The 22,220-nt window shown below is 50.4% G+C and overlaps 8 protein-coding genes across 8 annotated transcripts; 2 read left to right on the top strand and 6 right to left on the bottom strand.

The window, feature by feature from the left end:
• Window positions 1-548: 548 nt before the first annotated feature.
• Window positions 549-1,740, bottom strand: V8C40DRAFT_283502 (BTB/POZ domain-containing protein; the record flags this gene model as incomplete). The annotated part of the gene is made up of 3 exons (XM_083221960.1): window positions 1,251-1,740; window positions 944-1,191; window positions 549-868 (listed from the first exon to the last, which is right to left on the bottom strand). Exons 1-3 carry the CDS (start codon window positions 1,313-1,315, stop codon window positions 549-551), a joined length of 633 nt encoding a protein of 210 aa, XP_083068344.1. The 5' UTR covers window positions 1,316-1,740.
• A 1,914-nt stretch (window positions 1,741-3,654) lies between these two features.
• On the top strand, window positions 3,655-5,870 carry V8C40DRAFT_257120 (major facilitator superfamily domain-containing protein). Its single transcript, XM_083218426.1, has 3 exons — window positions 3,655-4,368; window positions 4,425-5,467; window positions 5,523-5,870. The coding sequence occupies exons 1-3, from the start codon at window positions 3,915-3,917 to the stop codon at window positions 5,781-5,783; spliced, it is 1,758 nt and encodes a 585-aa protein (XP_083068343.1). The 5' UTR covers window positions 3,655-3,914; the 3' UTR covers window positions 5,784-5,870.
• On the bottom strand, window positions 5,769-7,595 carry V8C40DRAFT_257118 (tryptophan synthase beta subunit-like PLP-dependent enzyme). Its single transcript, XM_083218425.1, has 2 exons — window positions 6,941-7,595; window positions 5,769-6,826 (listed from the first exon to the last, which is right to left on the bottom strand). Exons 1-2 carry the CDS (start codon window positions 7,278-7,280, stop codon window positions 5,976-5,978), a joined length of 1,191 nt encoding a protein of 396 aa, XP_083068342.1. The 5' UTR covers window positions 7,281-7,595; the 3' UTR covers window positions 5,769-5,975.
• A 2,575-nt stretch (window positions 7,596-10,170) lies between these two features.
• V8C40DRAFT_122092 (uncharacterized protein) lies at window positions 10,171-11,450 on the top strand. Its single transcript, XM_083210945.1, has 3 exons — window positions 10,171-10,446; window positions 10,514-11,134; window positions 11,193-11,450. The coding sequence occupies exons 1-3, from the start codon at window positions 10,364-10,366 to the stop codon at window positions 11,302-11,304; spliced, it is 816 nt and encodes a 271-aa protein (XP_083068341.1). The 5' UTR covers window positions 10,171-10,363; the 3' UTR covers window positions 11,305-11,450.
• Window positions 11,442-12,517, bottom strand: V8C40DRAFT_257112 (nicotinamidase). The gene is made up of 2 exons (XM_083218424.1): window positions 12,374-12,517; window positions 11,442-12,213 (listed from the first exon to the last, which is right to left on the bottom strand). The coding sequence occupies exons 1-2, from the start codon at window positions 12,440-12,442 to the stop codon at window positions 11,596-11,598; spliced, it is 687 nt and encodes a 228-aa protein (XP_083068340.1). The 5' UTR covers window positions 12,443-12,517; the 3' UTR covers window positions 11,442-11,595.
• A 126-nt stretch (window positions 12,518-12,643) lies between these two features.
• V8C40DRAFT_257110 (hydroxymethylglutaryl-coenzyme A reductase-domain-containing protein) lies at window positions 12,644-16,741 on the bottom strand. The gene is made up of 2 exons (XM_083218423.1): window positions 13,402-16,741; window positions 12,644-13,335 (listed from the first exon to the last, which is right to left on the bottom strand). The coding sequence occupies exons 1-2, from the start codon at window positions 16,503-16,505 to the stop codon at window positions 12,987-12,989; spliced, it is 3,453 nt and encodes a 1,150-aa protein (XP_083068339.1). The 5' UTR covers window positions 16,506-16,741; the 3' UTR covers window positions 12,644-12,986.
• Window positions 16,742-17,412: 671 nt separating this feature from the next.
• On the bottom strand, window positions 17,413-18,368 carry V8C40DRAFT_257107 (uncharacterized protein). Its single transcript, XM_083218422.1, has 2 exons — window positions 17,840-18,368; window positions 17,413-17,774 (listed from the first exon to the last, which is right to left on the bottom strand). The coding sequence occupies exons 1-2, from the start codon at window positions 17,857-17,859 to the stop codon at window positions 17,531-17,533; spliced, it is 264 nt and encodes an 87-aa protein (XP_083068338.1). The 5' UTR covers window positions 17,860-18,368; the 3' UTR covers window positions 17,413-17,530.
• A 434-nt stretch (window positions 18,369-18,802) lies between these two features.
• Window positions 18,803-20,301, bottom strand: V8C40DRAFT_283498 (uncharacterized protein). The gene is made up of 4 exons (XM_083221959.1): window positions 19,610-20,301; window positions 19,434-19,540; window positions 19,245-19,376; window positions 18,803-19,188 (listed from the first exon to the last, which is right to left on the bottom strand). The coding sequence occupies exons 1-4, from the start codon at window positions 20,266-20,268 to the stop codon at window positions 18,884-18,886; spliced, it is 1,203 nt and encodes a 400-aa protein (XP_083068337.1). The 5' UTR covers window positions 20,269-20,301; the 3' UTR covers window positions 18,803-18,883.
• Window positions 20,302-22,220: the final 1,919 nt, after the last annotated feature.

Here is a 22,220-nt window from a genome sequence, read left to right as displayed (position 1 = left end):
GCACAGTCAGATCTGATTTTCATGCTCCGATCGGGGCCCACGCATTGCATTGCCTAGTCCAGTAATCGTGTGGCGACCGTCACCCAAAGCGCCACTCACTGCATTACAAATAAAATATCTGATTCATCCTGTAAATATTTCAATTGCATTTTAAAACATCACTTTAAAATCAACTTGGTCTTTTATTTGGATTTGTTTTCTTGATGCTCCTGTTTTTTTTTTTTGGATTGGTGCGTATAGCACACCCAAAAGTTTCCGATATCGCACCCTTGATAATTTGGCGAGGTCGAAGCCTAACAATTTTCTGCAGCCTTATATCTACCTAGTTCCAAATCAACGACAGTCAAATATTGCCCCTAATTGCACTTTTGATGGCCTTTAATCTTCTCTCTCTGCGATATTAATCTGTCCTTATATCTCCTTAAGTATATTGTCTGGTCAGACAATCCACGGTCAATTCACATTGCCATTCATGCAAGTTCGTCCTTCTTTCAACCAGACCTGTCGAACACTTCTCTGCAATGCTTGCGGACATGTTCCGCTATTCATCATGTATCAGCGATTATGTCTTTCATAATGTCAATGACAAATTGGCCTCCCTCGCGGATAAGATCGCGAAAGGCTTTCTTGTCCCAAAGATCCACCAAATGTTTGCGGGCAATTCTCGCAATCTCGATCCTCATTCCGTAACTGACGTTGCTCGGGAGTCTATACACTGCTCGTATACAATTGATTAAGCTCTCACTGACCCATAGTGCCTGGAGTCGAGTCTTGAAATTTTGGAAAGCATAATTCTTCAAGTTTTCGATTTGAAAGTAGTCTGCTAGCTGGTAAACGCGAACATCTTTCAAGAGGTCTTCGTCATCGGCTAGAAGACGTGAGTCAGTCGTGTACGTAGTCATAACGAGTGTTGCGCAAGTCGCTATAGTGGACAGATGCTGACCTTCCGAGCCCAGTGGCACCGCAGCATCGAGGGTGTATTCTCCTCTGTATATGTACTCAAACACCCTCCAGTGCGCATGCATGCTTCCCAAGATAAACTCAAACTTCCTCTCGATGCCCTCTTTCATGGGTAGCTCCAAAGCTTTCTTGAAGTATTCACTCTGGGACGCGAGTACGATACTATGTGCCGGAAGCTCAATGTCTCCAAGATGAATCGTGACATCTGAGTAGAGCTTGCTATTGAAACACCTATGTCGGCGTTAGATCTCTTGATTCATAGACAAACAGAGACGGAATAAGTAGCGCACATGTGAACAGCCCAGTTGAGGGTGTACGAGTGATCTTCGATGTGGTTGTCGCTGACAGAAACCATCTTGCTGCTAATGAGGCTGTTTTGCGAATCAAAGCCTCGATTTGGAGAAGAAGATGGGCATCAAACTGTGCAAAATCGCCTTGCGTAGGTGGTGGTCATGGAGAGGTTGATGGGCAAAAAAGATGATGAAATGTGCATTGCGGGACTTGGAAATACAAATGGCCCGAAGGTCGAGGAGTTGCTGTCAAGGTTCCTTCCTTCTCTAAGGCACCTACCTACCCTATTGTTTCTGCCGCCGAACAAACAAACGGGAGTTAATAAAGGATAAATATTGTGCCGTTTGGGCGGTGAATTCTGTAATTCTCTTTCATGTTCGGGCCGTGGCATTGCGTGGCAGCTGGCAGAATATTTTCCCAATTGTGATGGCTGCACAAGTTTCGACACAGCTAACCGCATCTTTCTCTATCGCTATAGTAACTCTGAACGCTGAAAATTCATAGATAGAGTTATAATTGCAGGGTATGCGCTCGTTGGTTGGAGTATATTTGCTGAGGTAGGTATTGTGGAGATGTGCTCGAGATCTCCTTTGTCCGCTCTAGAGAATCATCAGTCAACATCTGTCAGTTGTTCTTTTCCATTATAAGGGGTGGATTTCTGGACACTGGATAATGTTTACCATGCTCCCCAAAATATTTTGAATTCCTTCATTTATGACTGCATGTCGTTTACTGGTTGTTGGCGGGTGAGTGGTAACCTGCCTTGCAGCACGTTGCTGAATCGTCTTCACGATGGGTATCAACCTAGTCTCGTGCTTTACACAATAGAATACTAGATGTGAAGCTCAGATATGGGACTGTTCGTAGTAATACTCATTCATGGCTAAACCTTCTTGAGAGTTCGCAGCATGTTGCTTCGGCATATCGGAGATAGTCTACGGAAATACCGTACCAATGATAAATGTGTAACTACTAACGCTGGATCACCAAGATTAACGGATAATGGGGCCAACATGTGAATAGAATACGAATAAGGCCATTCAAGGTAGAGTTCTGTGTAGCCTATATGAATCCGTTGTCGGAGTGCCTACTCTGGATGATACTCAAAAGCATCACGCATCGAGATGAGGCCGCAATAGAGGCCGAACCCGAAATCGAGGCCGAAGCCGAGGAAACTCACGTTGGAACCGACTCTTCCATGCTTGTTATTCGTCACATGCCAGGATAAACTACCAAAACAAGTAACTACCAGAATAAGCAAGTTTAGCTGCAAAGGGGATGGTTCCACATGCATGAAAGGCCATAGTTCCATTTTCTTTCGGACGAAATGTTTTCGGACGAAATGTAAAGGGCCATGTATCATAGTAGGAACTGCTGCCTCACCTGAAGACCAAATCACAATCATGCATAACGCCTATATGAAGTTATTGCAACCGGTAATCGAACTTTAGTTACGGCTTCGGTCTACTTACACCAGTGTAGTTGAATCTACGGAGCACTCCGTAAGAACTCGTAAATGCTAATGCAACCATCAGGGTTGGCGCCAGTGATATACCGACGCCCTGTTGTCAAGCAACTCGGCATCCACGCACCTTGCACATCATATCCATATCCAACCATACAATCACTAAGCGATACGGCAACAGTATCCGATCCAATCCACCATTGAGGTACCTCAACTACATGTATCCAATCGCCTCAAAGCCTCTCATCTCAGCCCAACTCAATAAGTTCCAAAGAGCTTTCTCTCATTTCACCCCAATTCAAATTACCCCAACTCCTCTTAATTACCCCAATAGTTTATGACTAATAGCGCATCGCCATCTTGTCCACCAATCGTCAGTCTGCTTCCATGCCTCGCCCCACACATACTTGAGAAATCTTTATCAAAAAGTCGTCCATTGCCCGGTTAATTCCCACCGGTAGGATTGAACGGTGCCCCTGCTTGGCAGCAATGACCTGCATATTGATTGCGCCTTCACACGGCTTCTTGATCACATCGGCTATATGATAACACATGGCAATCCGTATACTTCTGAACAATGGTGATGATTGTTACTATGTTGCTGTGTCTTATAGTAATATTCATGAGTAATTTGAAAGAACATCATCATAATACCAAGGCATCTTTATTGTATAATACCTATGTAGGCGATATCTTTCTTCTACACCTCCCGGTCCCGCATCGCGGACCTCGGCCATCAGATCTAAGCCGGTGCCTATCCGGAAAGGCCCACTTGTTACGGAGAAGGGCAATTTTCTGCCGTAACAGAGTGGGAATCAGACATGGGGTGTCATCGAAGGAGGGATCGAAAAAAAAAAGTTCGGCCGTATTGTGTGTTGGTCTTCAAATACCCTGCTGCTGCTCACCGGTCGCTTGTTTCTTCTCCTTTTTCTTGAGTGTGTCGATGTATGGCGATGAGGGCCTCTTCGATGCTTCCTTCCTTTCTTTATTCATCTTTTTACTGAGAATTGGTTTATTTTATGCTTTCACGATCGTACATGTTATATGATTTTCATGGAAGAGACAAGACGTATCATTTATAACGTGTAACTCTTTCTCGTATCGCCGACGGAGACTTGGGAGCACTCATCTCGCACCGTTTTACTCATCACAACGCCATCTGCTCATCACACTATCGCTCTCACATAAAACGTTCACAATGTCTTCTATACCTGATCCCGAAAAGGGAGAGGGCTCACCTACATCTTCCCCTCCATCCATTCATTCCTCCACCGACAGCATCACCACTGCGCAATCAGAAGAACAAGACTTTGACAACGAAAAAAAGACGGTCCGCAATCAAATCCTCGAAGACGATTCTGAGCCTCATCATGACGCCCTCGTTCCAACCGTCAGCTTAGCAACGGCCGTGCAGCCCACAGGCGACGCAGCTGGACAAGAGGCTGGTCGCTCCAGGTCAAGAGCTTCAACTGCGCGATCAAGAACTCTTAACATCATTCCTAGGTCTGAGCGCCGTGGGCTGTTGGGCCGTTTTGCTGTTGTGCCCGAGGTTGACCGTCCTTATGATTACAAGAACTCGACCAAATGGGGCATCACTTTGACTATTGCTGTGGCAACTGCTGCTGCTCCCCTCGGTTCCTCCATCTTTTACCGTACGCAAAGACCAATATCTATGATCGATTCAGAAAGTTGAGCTAACGAATTACAGCTGCTCTTCCTGAGATGACCAAAAGTCTCAACACCACCGAAGACATTGCCAACCTCTCTGTCGCTCTTTACATGATCTCCATGTCCATCTTCCCCCTCTGGTGGTCGTCCTTCTCAGAGCAATTCGGCCGCCGCTCCATCTACATCATCTCCTTTGCCCTCTTCCTCATCTTTGCCATTCTCTCCGCCGTTTCCACCAACATCGCCATGCTCATCGTTTTCCGTATCTTCACGGGCGGTGCTTCTGCCTCTGTCCAAGCGGTTGGTGCCGGCACCATTGCCGATATCTGGGAGTCTCACGAGCGAGGCCGTGCTATGAGCATGTTTTACCTTGGACCATTGCTTGCGCCCCTGATTGCGCCCATTGTCGGAGGTGCTCTGGCCCAGGCATGGGGATGGAAGGCTACCATGTGGTTTCTTGCCATTTACGGGGTCGTCATCCTGGCCATGTTAATCTTCTTCCTTCCTGAGACGCTGGCACGAAAGAAGGTTGAGGTGCCCGTTGAAGAACCCGCTCCTGAATCGATTCGTCGCATGACAACTACCGAGTCTGCCAAAGTTCAGACTAGGAAACTCGCTGCGAGCGCCAAACGAGTATTCATTGATCCCCTCAAGGTGCTCCTCTTTCTTCGATTCCCTCCGGTATTCATCACCGTCTTCACGGCTGCCATTGCTTTTGGCGCGCTATTCATCTCCAACATTTCCATCCAGCAAAAATTCTCTCAGCCCCCTTACAACTACAGCGAGATCATCGTTGGATTGCTCTACCTCCCTGCAGGTCTAGGCTACTTCATCGCTTCCCTCTTTGGAGGCAGATGGATCGACAAGATCATGGCGAGACAGGCCATCAAAGCAAATCGATATGACGAAAAAGGCAAGCTCATCTACTTGCCTGAGGATCGCTTCAGGGAGAACATGTGGCTGGCTAATACCATGTACCCTATTGGACTGTTGATTTACGGTTGGACGCTCAACTATGGTGTCATATTCATTGTTCCTGCAATTGGCAGCTTCATCTTTGGCGCGTCATCCATGCTTGTCTTTGTAAGTTTCCTCCTTCACCCTTGAATCCCAAATCAAAATACTAATCTCATCATAGTCTGCTGCCACTACGATGCTCACGGAATTCGTGCGCAAGAAGAGCTCTGCCGGCGTTGCAGTCAACAACTTTGTCCGCAACATTCTTAGTTGCGTCGGCGTCATCGTTGCGGCTCCGTGGATTGACGCAATAGGTGTGGGATGGGTATTCACCACTGTGGCTTTGTTTTGTATGATTGCCGGCTACATTGGTATTTGGACGTTGAGGAGGAATGCGCCTGAGTGGAGGAAACAGATGGACGAGGCGTTGAAGAACATATAATGAGTTTATGATACCCTAATTTGCAGTTGTTGATATTAGTTTCAAACCGCTTGATCTTGCTCTCTAGATTTCAAATACGTGTAAATGTGTAAAAAGAGATGAAGTTCTAACTTGTTCACATCGCGCCAGAACTTTGAAGTTATACCCTCCTCTTTTGTCATCGGGCTTATCCCTTAGTCAAATGGCCACCTCTTATTTTTCTCCGGCGAGCAGCTTTCCAAGGGAATCAACAGCAACATTTCCGCCGCTAAACACAAGGCCCAAGTCCCATCCCTCTACGCCACCCTCCTTTTCCGCAAGCGCTCTGAAATCCTCGTCAAACAACGCAACAGCCAGCGGGACACACGCGCTCGGCTCAACCACCAGCTTCATCCGCTCATACACAAGCCTCATCGCCTTGAGAATCTCCTCATCCGTCACGCTAAACATGCCGCTCACCAGACGCCGCTCGTAGATGACGCTCCAAGGGTGCACGCCCAACGGCGTTCGCAGTCCGTCAGCAACAGTGAGCGAAGACACAGTTGGGACACGTTCGCCCGACTCGTATCCTCGCTTGGCATCGTCGGCTCCCTGGAACGAAGGCTCGGCTCCGAAGACGCGGATGCCGGTGCCCTCGCAACTCAGGGCCACGCCAGAGAGCATGCCTCCGCCGCCACACGGAGTGATGATGGCGTCGAGTCCTTGCACGTTGCCCTTTTTCTTGTTCGCCGAGGCGGCATATACGCCCCTCAAGGTCTGTCCGGCTGAATTGACAGAGGAGGCAATGCTGCTTTCCACCTGATCCTGGAGTTCCAGTCCGAGGGTTCCCTGGCCAAGCATAATGTCAGGATGGTCATAAGGCGGGACCAGTCGTGCACCAGTCTCGGCAATGACCTTTTCGGTGACGGCTTCACGTTCGACGCTGGTGCTGCCGCTGAAGACGACGTTGGCGCCGTAGCCCTTTGTGGCGTTGATTTTGGCCGGGATGGAGATTTCGGGCATGACGATGTGAGCCTTGATGCCGTTTTCCCTGGCTGCGAGGGCGAGGGCCTGCGCATGATTTCCTGTGATTTTAAGTGTGTAAGCAGCCGTTTTGAGCTGATTGATATAAGATATGACGGTCAAGGTGAATTTCGACACAAGGATGATAGTGAGACCAAGTCGGGACATCTTCTTACCAGAGCTATGCGTCACCACGCCCTTTTTCTTTCCGCCTCCCTCTAGCCATCCCGGCTCCTCAGTCAACTTGTGGAGCGCATAAAACGCCCCGCGCACTTTAAAGGCCCCGATGCGCTGCAAGTTCTCGCACTTGAACCACAATCTCAGGGTAGGCTTTGCAGGTGTTCTACCGGCGAATCGAGTGCCCTCCAAGTCTTCAACGGCCCTTGGTGTCGATGCAAGCTCGGAAAGCGTCTGATTGGTCACGACTGGGGTGCGATGGACGTGATTCTTGACGACTTTGTGCGCCCAGAAGACGGAGTCGCGGTTCAGGGGGAGAGTTGTCGATAAGGCGGCCATTTTGGTGATGTCTCTCTTCTTTTAACTGCGGGGTTGATTGACTCTTGCCTCTTGACTTCTCAACTGTCCACAACAAAAATAACAGACAGAAGCCACCCTTTTTAATACAAAACAAGTTAAAGACACAGCTCAAGAAAAAACTGCTGCCTTGATAAGCTTATCTCATCGCTCTTCTCAATGGCGTCAAGCAGCTCCCGCGCCTTGTGGTGATCCGAAAGGCGTCGAAGGTTCCCCGCCCACTAAGCTCCCGAACCGGGCTCTAGGGTAACGCCCGCAGTGAAAAGTGTTCTAGAAGCCTCTCCAGGTGTCTCTGCTTTCCCCAGATTTTTGCTCTAACACACACAGTAGTCCTCAACAAGAATATTTCCACCTGTGAAATTCTGGGGATTGGCCTCATGCTGATCTCGACTCCAGCAGCTAGAGAACGTGATCACTAATCATGTTGAACGATTCTTATTCACGGAACTTTACCGAATATTGATGCCTCAATTGGCCATGGTCACGCACAAACTTCACAGCAAGGCATCTACTTTTCCCTTCATCTTGAGAGCTAGGTAATTATTGATTGTCAGCCAAGGTATACGAATCCACGCTGTTGTTCCCTTTTGCTTTCGCAACTGACTTACGCGTACAAGCACTGTCGACGTACATCGCTTCCTCACTTGGATAGACGGGCGCCTAAATCCAGGCAAGGCCTGATATCAGACCAGCAATGTCTCGAGTTCCAACCATGCCAACTCCAATAGTTCCAGATTATGCATAAACCCTTTGCGGTATCGTTTGGGAACTTGGTTGCCATCTGGAGGGAATGAATTCTAATGCCTACTTCAGCTGGACCGGCCGCCAGTGCCATCAAATCCATCATTTCAGCTTCGCAAGCATTACAGAGCCAGCAGGCCAGGCAATGCATTAATGTGGCTTGAGACAGCAATTATGTGACCTGCAACGTAACTGGCCGCCTTAGAGCAGCCGCAGATACGAGCGCACCGTGGACGGAGCACGTGCGGTTCCCCCACGATGCCAGAGTCTTCGAGATGTGATGTGGCCGCTACATGGTGGTGATGCAGTTTGATGAGTGGCCTGGCCCACGTTCAGTGATTGGGGGCCGTCGTATTCCCTGTCTCTATCTGAAAACCCAGTCCCCTTGTTTCTTCTTCTTCTTTTCTTTTTCCTCAGCCGTTGAACATCAGCCGCCGCCTAGGAGATTTGGCCGAGCTGCAGGCTTCTACTTCTGGCAGTGGAATGACTTCGCTTACTTTGAAATCACATTTCATTTACGGTAGAGCGCGTCTCCTCCCTCCACCTAGGGGAGGGTGGTTATAGTAAAGACGGTAGTAGAGCGGCGAGCCTGATGGCGCCACCGCTGCCACAAACTCCAGATATCCAACGGCGAATACCGCCAGCTTGGAGCCGATAAAAGTGTCCGGGATCTTGACTGGTCGCGGCTGACGCGAGGCGTGGGCCAAAGCCTTGTCAAACGCCAAACCGTACAGACACCCTTGGTCGATCCGTCAAATTAGCTTCACAGAAGTTTCTGTTGGTTGCTAGTACGGAGATGCCTCCGTGCTGCCCCTCTCTCGGTGCGGATTCAATTTCTCGTTGTATTATGACCCGAGGGAGCCCAAAGATGACTTGAGCAGAGCGGGAGAAGGCTGGTATGAACAAGCCTCCAAGCAAAGAGCAGCACCGGCCTTCTGCTAGCCACAAAGAAGTGCTTTTGATTACATGAAGATATCGGTTGAAGTTGCGATGCTACTTGGCGCCAAGTCTCTCAGCTTTGAAGCCTTTTCAGCTTGCCAGACTACCATTCATGTCTCCGCGGAGCCAGAGGTCCAGCTTCCGTCCCCCCTCCAGCCTCAGCCTGGGATAGATCTTGCGGCAGGGACTGAGAGATTCGAGCACATACTGGACAGAATGGATGCCAAATACTATAGAGTCCTTGTTACGTTTCAATGCGAAACAAGTTATGATCCATTCAGACCCTTGGCTGGTCATCGGACCTCGTTCCGTTACTCAGCTTCCCGTAACCGTTGGGATTAGCATCCTGCACCTATTTCTGTTATGGGACTGACAAGGTGTCGGCCGATTCTCATGTATTACTACAACGGCAATGCTTAGTGACACGGAACCAGTCGGCCGGTTTCCCTCAAGATCCCTCGACATTTTGCGTAGTGGACGGTTCATTGGACACAGGGGTGCATTAGTGCATCCATCGGCCTGGGATGTTGGGGACAATAAACATATTGAGGGACTCGGAAGAGCAACCGCCGACCTCCCTTGCACTGAGCTGGACTCTTCCATGCCTATCGGCTCTCCGCAGTGCCTGGCCTTTGAAAGGCATGGTGAAATTGCAGTCTCCATTTCGGCTCTCTTCTTCGCGTCCACCTGCCGTTTCCCTGACTTGCAAGCTGAATGAGGCTTCCAGCCACTTTTCTCCCTGCCGACGGAAAACTCGACTAAGGGACGTTGTACGCCGCTTGTCGAGAAAAGTATCGAGAGAACAGGACGCGGAAAGGAACGAGGGAAAATCAAAAGAAAGGAGAGACAAAGAAAAAGGAAAGAAAAAAAAAAAGAAAAGGAAAGAGAATTGGACCGAGATAAGAAAAAGAAAAGAAGAGTTAATGAGTCGATTCTGGATTGGTTGATTTACGCACCCCCCAAGCCCGTTTTGCGTTCTTCCAGGGGTCCGGTGGCTGTCCTTTTTAGAGCTGAACCGGGGGTGCGGTGATACTGTGCAGACAAACCTAAGCAGCGTTTCTCTGGGGATGGAGAACGGAGGGGGGCGTGTGCATCGGTATGTCAATGCGACGTTGTGATTTTCGATGCTGGCTAATCCTTGCATCAGTTCCCGGGTTCCTGGGAAAGGCGCGCGTGGTTCGCGGACCGGGCAACATGGTCTGCGGGCATGATGGACTGGGTATCATCTCTCTGCCGCGTTTTGTTCGGGCCCAGTGATTTATTTAAAAATAGGGGATGGAAGGCCGGGAAGAGATTCTTTCGGATCTCCATCTTCCTCATCAAGAGTTTCTCAAGCTAGAGACTGGACTTGCACTCTTGAACCCTCCATCTACACTTTGTCCAATATGGAGAACCAGACGCCGCAAGAGGGCCAGCTCAGCCGTGACAGCAGCATTAGCTTGGAAGATGACATTACATTGTCTCCGAGGTGAGTTTGTGCATCCGACGTTTCATTTCTACTGGATGTCAGTTCTAACTATGTCCTGGTAAACTAGCCAAAGCAGGTCCGATCTTTACACTACACGCCAACCACGCAGAGAGGTGTATGGCCCGGTGGCTTCAGGGCGATCATTAATGATGCCTCTCGATTTGCTTAACGTGGACGTTGCAGAGGACCCATCTGCAGGTACGCAACCATCAGATGAAAGCGACTCCTCCTTGCTTTTTGGACGCCGTCTCGAACGCTACTTGGCGGAAGAGCATTATCACGAACGGATTGGGCGGCGTCCCTTGGGAGTCAACAAGGCGACTGTCAAAAGGTACCTCCCCGAGATTATACAGAGCGTGGACAACGATGCGTCTCAGGCGGAGGCTACTCAAGGCGCAACGACAGACTGTGATGAGAGGGACTGTCGGGGATCGATGGCCACTTTGACTTCTACCACCTCTGACTCTTCACCGGAACCTATCAAAGCACCCGATAACCAGAACGCGGCCACGGTGCTGCTTCCCCTAATAACGTCTTTCTCAAGCTACGACATGATTCCTAGATTTTTGGAGCCAGACGAGACCGACACGGCTCTCGTCAAGCCAAAACAGGGCCAGACTAGCAGTGAGTCCCATCTACTAGGTTCAGGCATTTGTGAAGAGGACCTTGAAGTGGGACACATCCTGATGTACGTATACAAATAGGCTCGTCGACACCCATCCATCACTAACGGTCAATGAATGTAGGCAACATCGGCGGATGAAAGCTCATGAGAAACATGACAAGTGGCGCGTGGGGAAGCATCCGCGCGTTAAAAAGACGATTCGTCTGCGAAAGAGACCGGAAGAGTTGAAGTGATAATGGCTGTCTCGCCGGGACTATTTTATACGAGCAAAGCGTTGGTGATTGTAACTGTACACACACATTGGTATGCAAGGCGTTGGAATAATTAGAGGTTAATGCATGGATATGATAATGGTAGCGACGGAGGATTTCTCAGGGCTAAATTGTATTGTTTAAAGATGGCCTGCTTCAATTCAAGTCACCTCGTGACTATGTCTCATTGCCCAATATAATTAAGTGCCATTCAATGTCCATCTCAATCACGGCGAGATGAATAATATACACACACTCTCATCAAGACCAGCTTCACACCAGCTTCCTCACCTTCGCAACCTCCTCCCCATCCACACTCACAATCCTCACCCCCTTCCCCTCAACCGTCTTCTTCCCCTCCGCCTCCCAAATCTCCCTCATCACAGGCCTCGTCCCCTCCTCAACAATAAACGTCCTATACCCTTCCTCCACCGCCGACTCCGCCGTCGCTCTCACGCAATAATCCGCCGCCAGTCCAACCACAAACACATCCGTCACACCCTCCTCCTTCAACCTTTCCCCCAACTCACTCACGCTCACCTTCATAGGGTCGTAAAACGCAGAGTACATTTCCACTCTCGCATCCATCCCTTTATCCACAACGACATCGACTTTCTCTGCGTCTAGCTCTGGAACGAGGTCTGCGCCGGATGTTCCTTGGACGCAGTGCGTTGGCCAGAGGAGCGTCGTGTCGCTCTTTGTTGGGTCGGTGGGATGCATGATTGTGTGGTATGATTTGAAGGGGGTGGCGCCGGGATGGTTTTCTGCGAAAGAGATGTGGTTTTGGGGATGGTTGTCGCGGGTGGCGATTTTGATGGTGAAGGGGAGATTGAGGAGGGCGTTTACGATGGGGGCGATGGCGCGGCCTTCTGGGACGGCGAGGGAGCCATTCTGTTGGAGGGGGAGATGAGTGACTATGAAGGATTTTTGATGGAGAGGGCTGGATGTTATAAGGGGAGGGGGGATTTGGTAAGATGGAAGGATGATGCTTTCATTTGAGATTGGGGTTTATGAGAGATGAGTTGCAGATATGTGAAGCAGATTAACTTACTGGCGGGCAGAAATCCTCTTGGAAATCAACAATGATGAGCGCGGGCTTAAACGCTGAGTCGACCGTCATGGTGAGTTACGTGCTGGTTGATGAAATTAATTATATGTATTGTGAGAAGAAACAAATCAATAAGATGCAGAGAAGTTGAGAAAGAAAAGAGAGAATGAGAGAAGCACATGTGAGTTACATATTCAATCATGCTTAGATCACGGTGCCTGGATCAGCCCCACCTCGGCGTCGGTGGCTTATCGCACCAAGATCGACTGATAAGACGCATAAGAATTAAGGGTATTATTATGTGGAAGAAAGCTCCCATCTTATACTGTCTCAGAAAAAAGCAAAAAGCAAAAGATAAAACGTCAAAACGATAGAGTACACATTGACTAAACAGTCAGTTATCCATCGATATCGAAGCAGTGCTATTCGCCCGCCTTTGCAACTATATATACTCGCACATATGTCGTCTATAGAGCATGCCGTTTGCATCGCCCTGATCCCATATCATCCAAAAAGAAACTCCATTAATACCAACACCCGGCCGCGCGACCTTTTTGTTTTTCTGCGCTTGATTTCTTTGACATTACCCAACATGAAAAAAACCATTCATCATTATTTACCTCCGCGCAGCTCCGTTGGACATTGCCAGGGATACTGACGATGGGGCGGGGGTCATGGCCCTTGAGGGGGCCCCTGAAGGTGCGGCGCTTCGGTTATGCGCCATGTGAGCCTTGACCAGGTGGCCGGCAGCAAGGGCACTGCAGAGGGACAGTTCACCAGCCAGGACTGACGCACCAATGATGCGGGCAAGGCGGCGGGCGTTGTCACCAGGGTTGGTGGGGTGAGATCCCCGAACACCGAGCAACTCAAGCATGGAGCCTTGAGGGTCCAGAATGGTACCACCGCCGAGAGTGCCGACTTCCAAAGAGGGCATGGAGACGGAGATTTGGAGAGAGCCGCGGAGACTGGATGATGGTTAGTACATCTGTTAAAATGAGAGAAAAAGACATGTTAGAAAAGTAGACACTCACTTCTTCATAATAGTAATACAGTTGGCGCTCTCCACGACTTGGGCGGGATCCTGACCGGTAGCGAGATATATGGCGGCGACAATGTTGGCGGCGTGGGCGTTGAAACCACCTATCGAGCCAGCCATGGCAGATCCAATCATGTTCTTGGACGTGTTGAGCTCAACCAGAGAATCGACATCCGTCTTAAGGACACTTCGCACAACTTCGCCAGGAATGATGGCTTCAGCGACAACGCTCTTACCACGGCCCTCGATCCAATTGATGGCGGCAGGCTTCTTGTCACTGCAGTAGTTGCCAGAGAGAGAAACAATGACCATGTCATCAAAGCCAGCTTCGTTCTGCATCACGTTGAGGGCGTGCTCGCAGCCCTTGGAGATCATGTTCATGCCCATGGCGTCACCAGTGGTAGTCTTGAAGCGAATATACAGGTTGGTACCGGCAATGGCCGTCTTCATCGTCTGTAGTCGGGCAAATCGGCTGGTCGAGTTGAAAGCGGTCTTCATCGTGGTCTGACCCTCTTCAGAGTCAAGCCACAGCTTGGCGGCACCGGCACGGTCCAGAGTTTCGAAGCTAACAACAGGTCCACGGGTCATACCATCAGCAGTCAGAACAGTTACGGCACCGCCTCCGGAGTTGATAGCCTTGCAGCCTCGGCTGGTACTGGCGACAAGAACACCTTCAGTAGTGGCCATGGGGATGAAGAAGCTCTGTCCATCGATAACTAGAGGACCAGCAACACCGACGGGGATGGGCATATAACCGATGACGTTTTCACAGCAAGCTCCAAATACACGCTCCCAGTCATAGTGCCTGTAGGGCAGCTTGGAGTTTTCCAAAACACTGGTGATTTCTGAAGTGGCGCGGGTGCGGGCGATGATGGTCCGGCGAACCTTGACGGCACGAGTAAAGTTCTTGAGAGTCTTTTCCAGAGCATAACCAGGGATCTTGCCGCGCATCGATAGCTCAACGACCTCCTCGTCTGTCATTTCGGTAACGCGCTTCTCAGCGAGCATCTTCTCCAAGACGGCCATGCTACGGTTCTCAACCTCGACCTTGGGCTTCGCCTTTGCCTCGGTGTCACTCTCGTCATCCGTAATGGCAGGAGTAGCCGGCTGAGTCTGCTGAGGGGTGGGAGGTACATATTCGCCAAGAGGCAGGTTAACGGTGGGGGTCTCGTTGAAGCGCTGGGCACGAGCAAGCTCGTTGCGGTCAATTTGGTGGTCTGGGGTGTTGGGGTCCTTGATAGTCCATCTGGCCACGTTGAAGAGGTAGCCATTGAGACCGACACTGAGGGCGAGAGCGGCCACAATCCACTTGGAGAGCACAGGGTCCTCCAGGCTGCTGAGAAGGCCTCCAACAACGCGACCTCCGACGCCAAAGAGCTGGCCCTCAGATGGAGCAGTAGCCGAAGGCAGGGCGTAGTGAACCGAGGGATACTCGAGCTCATACTTGATGGGTGTGACGATGCTGACGAGAACGGCAGAGCCCTTGGCCTTGGCAATCTCTAGAATGGCATCGAGGCCGTTGGATGCGACCTTGAAGGGGTCGATGGGAGGCGTAGAAACAACGCCGCCGAGGCCACCCACCAAGGAACGGATGTTGGAAAAGGAAGCGCCGTTGCGGAATAGAATGGTGACGATATTGACGATATTGACCAAGATGAAACCAGAAACCATCAGGCCCTTGAACTTGGGAACACTGCTGCTCTTGACATTTCTGCCAAACAGCGAAGCCTCCTTGGAGTTGGGCCCATCGGCACTTGAGGCGGCATTCTCCGCAACACGGCGGCTGACGCCATCAGCTTCCAAGACCATGCGCATCTCGACGTGTCGCTTGATGCGGTTGATGACAAGCTTGATGCTCAGGATAGCAGTGTAGAAAGTGAAGAGCAGGATGCAGTCAAAAAAGAGAATCCAGGCGGCCAGGAAGCAGAACTGCTGGAGACCACCCTGAACGCCAGAAGCGGCACCAAGACTGAGGACGAAAATCTCAATGGCGTAGTCGCAGATGATATCATAGCCCTTTTCCTTGATGGCAGCTTGAACGGCATAGGAGATGACGTTTTCCTGCTTGACCTGCTTTCCCTTCTTGGTCTCCTGGGCTCGGTGCTCGATAGCATGGCTCAGCACAGCCTTGGTGAGGACAATGTTCTTCTCAAAACCAATGGTAACAACCAAGAAAGGAAGACCCTCGGAGAGGAGGAGAACGCTGATGGGAATACCAAGGCTAGTAGTAACGGCCAAGCCGAAAAGGAAGGCAAAAGTAGAAGAGAAGAGTGTGGTTGTACCCAACCAGAAGTTGGAACCCAGGCGGCGCATAGACAGGAAAAGAGATACGAAAGTGATGTGCATCGCCAGGTAGCCAAGGAACATGATGGTTATGTCCAAGCCACCAGCGTTCTTCAACAAGTCAAGAAATTTGGACCAAGAATCACGAACCCACAGCACAAGGTTGTTGCCGGCGTCGACCTTGGCAGCCTTCATGATCCACATCTTCTTCTCACGGCCATGTTGAGTCTCCGTCTCCTGAGCATTCTCAAGAGGAATCTCCTGAGCAGCAGCGATGAACTCTGGTGCCTGCTCGTAGGGAACAGAATAAGCCAGAACGCTGTCACGCGCATAGGCAGCAAATGAGTTGATAGTAGCAGGCAAGGTAGTGATGGAAAGGTTTGAGGGAGTAGGCACGGCATGGGAATGAGGAGCGGCAACAACCGCACCCGTAGAGACGATCTCAGGGAAGACAAGTGTCAGGAGGGCAAGGTGGTCAGCCTCGTCAAAGGAACCAGTGCTTTGCTCTACATTTTGCCATTTCCAGCCAGTCTCGGGACCAGCTATCAAATCTCGGCTGCCTTCCGCCAGCGACGTCCATTCTGCCTTGCTCACGCTGGCAGTGCCACCAAACAGAGTCTCTTGGAGCAGACCAACATAGGACGAGCTGGCCAAGAGAGCAATAAGACCAATGGTATGTATAGGATGAGAGCAAGCGACCTTGGCCAGGAACTGGATCAGCGGCGTGAGCCTCTTGTTCAGGCGCGAAGGGGCAGCAGCTTGGCTCGGAGCAGGCTCCCCGCGAAAGCGGCGGGGGAGCAGCGTGGAGGGATTCATGTCGATGGATAGAAGAGGTGTTTCGTTGTCGACTTGCAACTATTCCATTGGCAAGTGTATCGTACGATGTCGACTACCTTTGTGCGGTCTGTGACCCACAAAATCTTGTTAGCATCTCGCGATGGAACAGAGACCAAGATCTCGAGTTGACGGACAAGGGAAACAGAGGGACATGGACACAGATATATAAGGACAGCATATAAGACCAGGAGGCCTGGGGAATGGCGGGGGATTCGACTCACGGACGTTGGCGTGCTGTTGAAAGCACTCAGCCAGCCTTGGTGACGGGATTGCCGTATTCGGTGTGGTGGGTTGCGAGGGATGCCGAAAGGCTGGAGAACAATAGAATGCTGACAGCAATTGACGATGATCAGGCTCGACAAAGAATGACGAAGGCGTCAGAACAGCTCAGCCACAACGCCTAGTCTGCCTCCAAAGACGCGGATGGGGAGAGGAAAAGAATGAAGCGGGCAGAGTCCCCCTTTCTTTAACGTCGAGAGAAAAAAGTAGCGGCGAGCAGGGAAAAATATCGGCCACTGAAGCTCCCCTGATGGCAAAAGAGCCCCGGAGGACGCTGATAGGAACCGGTGCAAATTAAGTCTCCAAAACGGGCCACCTAATCAGGTAATAAATTTGGGGTTGCGGCCTGGCAGCGCTTGGCCTAAAACGACTCCAGTTGGTTGATCGTGGGGCGCTGAGTGTGTTGTTTGTCAAATCAGAGCCAAGCGGCAGCGCAATCGAGAGATCTGATTCGTCTAGTGTTACTGTAGTTGGTCCGAAATATTGGTGGATGATGAAATTGAAATTATTCCTGTAGTGGGTGGTGTTTCTTTTATGCGGGGCCCTTTTTGGCCTTTTTTTTTTGGCCCTAGGACCGAACGATACGAGTACGAACCCGATAAGGCGAGCAGGCACAAGGTCAGCGGCACGTGGCGTATCAGTGACTGCCTAAGATCGCCCCAAACTCTGTTGTTTTCTGGGCTTCACCTTGCCTTGCACTGAATACACCGAGAGACACGACTTACTTACAACTCGACCAGAGACAACAACCCGAGAGAAGGGCATCTGCTGTTTCGACCTGGAAACTCAGTTTTATATCGACGGCTCATACTGCACCACCTAGTCACTGCTAGCCCTTCGTCTACGCCCAACGGCGGGCCCCAGACCCGCACGGCCTCTCCCTGGTCCTGGTCTACAGGCATGCTCGGATAGGCGCGGTGGGTTCCGCTTGGATCCCAGCATTTGCCAGGTTGGAGCTGCAAAGAAGATGTGAGAGATGGACAAGCATCTCGGTGTGCCAAGTCAATTGTTGTAAACTGACTCGGTTCGTCCAGGCTTGAGGAAAAGGTCTCATCTCTCATCAGCCGGGCGAAAACCGTGTGAGAACCTGTATGGGGTTCGAATTCAGCAATGCTCGCTTCATGTAGCAACTCCTCTACTGCACAAACAGTAGTAATTCTTGATGCGGGCCTGGCACGACAGTTGCAGAGCTAGAGTGGCATGTTGCATTGCCACCTTGCAGAAAAGTGACAGTATTACCAACGTTATGTGTCGTGCCTTGACAAGAACACCATGTCGGTAGTGTCAGTGCACCAATTGCCGCCAAGATTCGTTTGAATCAACATGCGGTGAGGGGTCAAGGCTTTTGACTATTCCCTGCGCCATGTCGAGGATATCATATTTGTTCCATCATTGGCTCATGCATGCCCGCTGGCGCCCATTGACAAGCCGGGCCTTGTTGGTCTTGAACGGTTTGCAATGCCCGCACTGACTAGCTGCTGCATCGAGCGGGTTAGCAATTGTAACATGTCCTTTGAGCAGTGATGACAGCGCTATGCCTCATGTTAACTGCCGCTATCTGACTCGGAAATCGAAAGAAGCGAGGCGAGACTTGACACCCATCTCCGAGCCTTTCTGCCGTTACTCGAGAGGCTGTCGGATCCTTGATGCAACCAAAAAATTCGTCAACAGAGGACTTGTCTGTGGGCGGATTGCCAATACAACGTCATGCTTATTTTCATTTACCCGGTTCCCATCCCAAAACGTCTTATTGTCGACATCTTGAATCTTGATAAGAATTCGAGGATACTATACGAGTATGTTCAACTAAAGTTCAGATCGTATCCTGCATCTGATATCCCGTAGCTTTTGGCGCACTAATATGGGGCCAGGTTGCATTCAACAAGCCGTCTACCGCATCTGGTGCAACTTAGCGGGACAAGCCGAGAGACATACGGAGTATACGAGTACGCGACGCCAGGTATTTCTAAACTTTCAGCTTTATTGAAAACACAAGAGGTATCAATTGCTTGCTATATGGACAACAGTGAAAAGCAGATGCGCCGACCAATCATCTAGCTAACGTGACACACACCAGCTCACAGTACGTCATCGCCGTCCCGAAGCTCCTCCGACTCAAGTAGCCGATACCGACCCTCCTCTTGAAGCCGAGCAGTGGTGACGCGGTCGGGGTAATTCCTCAGAAACATGTTTGTGAAATGCGTGCCGTAATGGATCCCTTCAATTGGCGACTGTCCGGCATTGTGACCCGGCAGCGGCCGTATGACGGAACGAAAGTTGGGCTCGTGAAAATACGCAAATGCAAACCGTTCACGGACGTTGAGCCCGACCTTGTGCGGTGTTGACTGCAGAACATTGTTGGTCATATACTGCATCATATCGCCTGAGGAAGAATTCGTGAGCCACGATTTCTTGAACAAGTTCACCGAGGAGCCCTACCTGGAAAGACTGTGAATGTCCCAGCAACCGGAAGCACGTACACCCATCCGGCCTCGTTTTCCCGTAGTCCAGCTGAGCTCTTTTCCCAGTTGTAAAATCGTTCATTTTCATGCGGTGGCCGGACAAAAAGCCCTGGAGCATGCCTCGTTAGACTTGCAGATCGACAGGTGTACGGGGAAAACTCCATACCTCCAACGTCATCTTGAGCTGCAATGACAAGCAAGCCATAATCAGTATGGGAGCCAATACCTCGTCCCTTTTTGCCTTTGCCATTCGTCCTATCATTTTGCGGAAATCTATTGTGTTGCCTGATTAGTAACGGCCACGCTATCTCAACCAAGACGGGGGATGTTATGGCTACTTACCTCAGGACACGCATGTGGTGCCACCCATCGTTTGTGTATCTCGTTAGAGATCCTGTGGGGATATCCAACCCCATTTCGATCAGCTGCAGGAGCTTCTCTCCAGATTCAGCTAAATCGTTCATGTATTTGGTCATGATTGCTTTCATGTGCTGGTCCAGCCATGGGCATGGTCCATGACATGGCCAACCTCGAGCGACCCGTTCATCGGTGTGCGGAAGGTCCTTGGTTACGGTGAAGATTTCTGAGTAGTCGGCAATCCCGTCAGTGATCTCCTCACCAGAGGCGATATATCCTGAGTAACTCTTGTCGTCTACACAGGCCTGCTTCAGTGGATGCGGCTGGGCGAAGAAGCGCCTGCTTGCTGCATTGGCGGCTTGGTATATTCTCTGCTGTGACTTGGACATGCCAATTTGGAGAATGCCATCTCTGCGCCAGGCGCCAATCATGGCATCTGCGATGGCCTTGTCGGATACAGACCCCGAGACTCTTTCGGGAAGGATAAAGGTCTCCAGCCTACCGAGCTTGGCTTTGAAGCCTGGGGGCATGCCATGTCTTGTGGCTGTTTGCACAAGCACTGCTGCTGTTGACGCAGAGCGCGCCTTGGGGATGAGGTGACGGGTTACGTCTGCCCCCTTATTTGCGACCTTGACAACGGCCATCTCCTTTTTGAGGGAAACTGTATAATGGGGTTTATGAAGAAGCTGTCTTATTCTTGGTGAGCTGTATTATGTTGTGTCTTGGGCTATTCCACTTGACAACAATATGAAGGCTTCAGAGGGAGGGTGAGAGCGAATATAAACTATTCGAAGTATCAACATCAACTGTAAGGGCTTCGGATTCTTCAACCCAACACCCGACCGCCATTTACACATGTCTGCGCGAGGTTACCCAGGGGTGCACTAAGCTCATGACGCCCTTCCAAGCGCAGCTATCCTTCGTTCCATGTGGTGGCCACATCTCTGCCTCGTCAAGAGGCAATTCCCAACCACGTTGTTCACCCAAATCCTGTGTAACAAGGGTTCTCTTGTGGTTTTGGGCATTGCGGGACCTCGTGGATGGGCTTGTATTACCTGCTGTTGAACGAAGTTGGGGCGGTCTGAGACAGCAAAGGTTGAAGTATGAAGTTGACAAGGATGAATTCTCAGAAAAACGGCCGAAAGATGAACGGAGCAGAATGCAACAATGCAATGCAACAATGCAAACAAGCTCGCTACTTGCTCTGTACGTTTCTCGTTGAGACGCCGAAACGAGAACGCTTACAATATCTAGATATGTCAAGAAGCAAAACATTGATAGAGCCCTTAGAATCACATTACTGACCGCCTCGATATTCAACTATCCTGCACATGAAGCTAGGGACCGGTCATGTCCGGACAAGCGGTATCAGTGGCGGAGAGAGCATACCATATACGAGTTTTCGAACCAGATTTCATTTGCCTATCTACCAGTCTAGTTTCGATGCTGTCACACCCAGCCCTTAGGCCATTCGCCATGATGGATATGCAGCCGTTGGGAGCCCAAATCTCGGTGAGCTTCCTAAAATCACACTGCTTGTCTTTCAGGGGTGTTTATATAACACTCCGCGCAGCAATGAATGGTGTTGGATTATCAAATCTACGCCGTCTGCTCTCTTGCCAGCAGCAGTTGCCTACCACGTAGGCGTCATCAATAAACTACCTCCATTGCTCTTTTCTCTTGCAAGTTCACACACTGAAGTCGGGCCAGGCGAAGCCGTGTGTCAAAGTGGCACAGGTTGCAACGAAGCTATCTGCAGAGCTTGAAGCGCAGATGTGGTGACTTTTTATTGGCCACCCAAACAATGGAGGGTGGATTTTGAACACACCCATCCAACGTCAAATTTTAGCATCTGAGTAACCCAATGGCTAACCGAACGGGAGAACGAATAACAGGCAAGATATGTGATACCCTAACCGAGGTCGAACAAGACTGGGGAAAGAGGAAAGTATCAGTGCAAATCCAAACGAGAAGCTCGATCCCAACGACAAAGACCGATGCTGAGAGTGATGACGCGAAGCTTCATCGATTATTTGGGGCGTCATCGAGGAATCTGCCCTTGCTGCTCGAACACAAATCTGGTGGACTATATCTAGAGCAAGATCTCCCGGATATTCAGCTAAGAAATCTTGGATCTCGATGTCATATCTGTTCCGACAGGCTGGGAGGCCCAGCCTTACCGAGAGTGCTCCCAGGGCCAAGGCCTCGACTACCTGTGTTTTTTGCTTGACCATCGACCGATCTGGTTCTTGGACCATGGAAGCCTCTAGACCAATAGTCAAAGCTGAAGAGCGAGCCACCGCTGGGAGACTACCTTGGAAGCAAATCGTCGCCCAATTATAGCGTTGATTCAGATGGCTCCTCCATCACTTGACCCATTCAGGCTCACTGGATATACGAGTCCGTCTCCTTGCTTCGACCTGAGCATGGCTCCCCCCATCCAGATGCTCGTTGCCTCCCTCATCGCGGCCAGCTTCGGTCAACACATGGAGCAACATGACGTGATCAACATCGCACATGAACGCTGGCCATTCACGCTGAACTAACTACCGCGCGTGCGACCCATCAACTATTCAAGTCGGACAAACGCACAAGA

This window comes from Trichoderma camerunense (genome assembly GCF_050948025.1).
Source record: "Trichoderma camerunense strain CBS 138272 chromosome Unknown V8C40scaffold_23, whole genome shotgun sequence".
Lineage (NCBI taxonomy): Eukaryota > Fungi > Ascomycota > Sordariomycetes > Hypocreales > Hypocreaceae > Trichoderma > Trichoderma camerunense.
Note: the sequence above shows the minus strand (reverse complement) of the source record. Positions and strands in the feature narration are given on the sequence as shown.

Coding starts and splice junctions, on each gene's coding strand:
- V8C40DRAFT_257120 (XM_083218426.1), top strand. CDS start 3,915: ATGTCTTCTATACCTGATCCCGAAAAGGGAGAGGGCTCACCTACATCT. Junction 4,369..4,424: donor CGGTTCCTCCATCTTTTACC/GTACGCAAAGAC, acceptor AACGAATTACAG/CTGCTCTTCCTGAGATGACC. Junction 5,468..5,522: donor CGTCATCCATGCTTGTCTTT/GTAAGTTTCCTC, acceptor ATCTCATCATAG/TCTGCTGCCACTACGATGCT.
- V8C40DRAFT_257118 (XM_083218425.1), bottom strand. CDS start 7,280: ATGGCCGCCTTATCGACAACTCTCCCCCTGAACCGCGACTCCGTCTTC. Junction 6,827..6,940: donor CGTGGTGACGCATAGCTCTG/GTAAGAAGATGT, acceptor TTAAAATCACAG/GAAATCATGCGCAGGCCCTC.
- V8C40DRAFT_122092 (XM_083210945.1), top strand. CDS start 10,364: ATGGAGAACCAGACGCCGCAAGAGGGCCAGCTCAGCCGTGACAGCAGC. Junction 10,447..10,513: donor GACATTACATTGTCTCCGAG/GTGAGTTTGTGC, acceptor CTGGTAAACTAG/CCAAAGCAGGTCCGATCTTT. Junction 11,135..11,192: donor GAAGTGGGACACATCCTGAT/GTACGTATACAA, acceptor CAATGAATGTAG/GCAACATCGGCGGATGAAAG.
- V8C40DRAFT_257112 (XM_083218424.1), bottom strand. CDS start 12,442: ATGACGGTCGACTCAGCGTTTAAGCCCGCGCTCATCATTGTTGATTTC. Junction 12,214..12,373: donor AAGAGGATTTCTGCCCGCCA/GTAAGTTAATCT, acceptor CCCCTCCAACAG/AATGGCTCCCTCGCCGTCCC.
- V8C40DRAFT_257110 (XM_083218423.1), bottom strand. CDS start 16,505: ATGAATCCCTCCACGCTGCTCCCCCGCCGCTTTCGCGGGGAGCCTGCT. Junction 13,336..13,401: donor TGTATTACTATTATGAAGAA/GTGAGTGTCTAC, acceptor ACCATCATCCAG/TCTCCGCGGCTCTCTCCAAA.
- V8C40DRAFT_257107 (XM_083218422.1), bottom strand. CDS start 17,859: ATGAGACCTTTTCCTCAAGC. Junction 17,775..17,839: donor ATGAGACCTTTTCCTCAAGC/CTGGACGAACCG, acceptor TCCATCTCTCAC/ATCTTCTTTGCAGCTCCAAC.
- V8C40DRAFT_283498 (XM_083221959.1), bottom strand. CDS start 20,268: ATGGCCGTTGTCAAGGTCGCAAATAAGGGGGCAGACGTAACCCGTCAC. Junction 19,541..19,609: donor CACCACATGCGTGTCCTGAG/GTAAGTAGCCAT, acceptor GCAACACAATAG/ATTTCCGCAAAATGATAGGA. Junction 19,377..19,433: donor AGCTCAAGATGACGTTGGAG/GTATGGAGTTTT, acceptor GGCATGCTCCAG/GGCTTTTTGTCCGGCCACCG.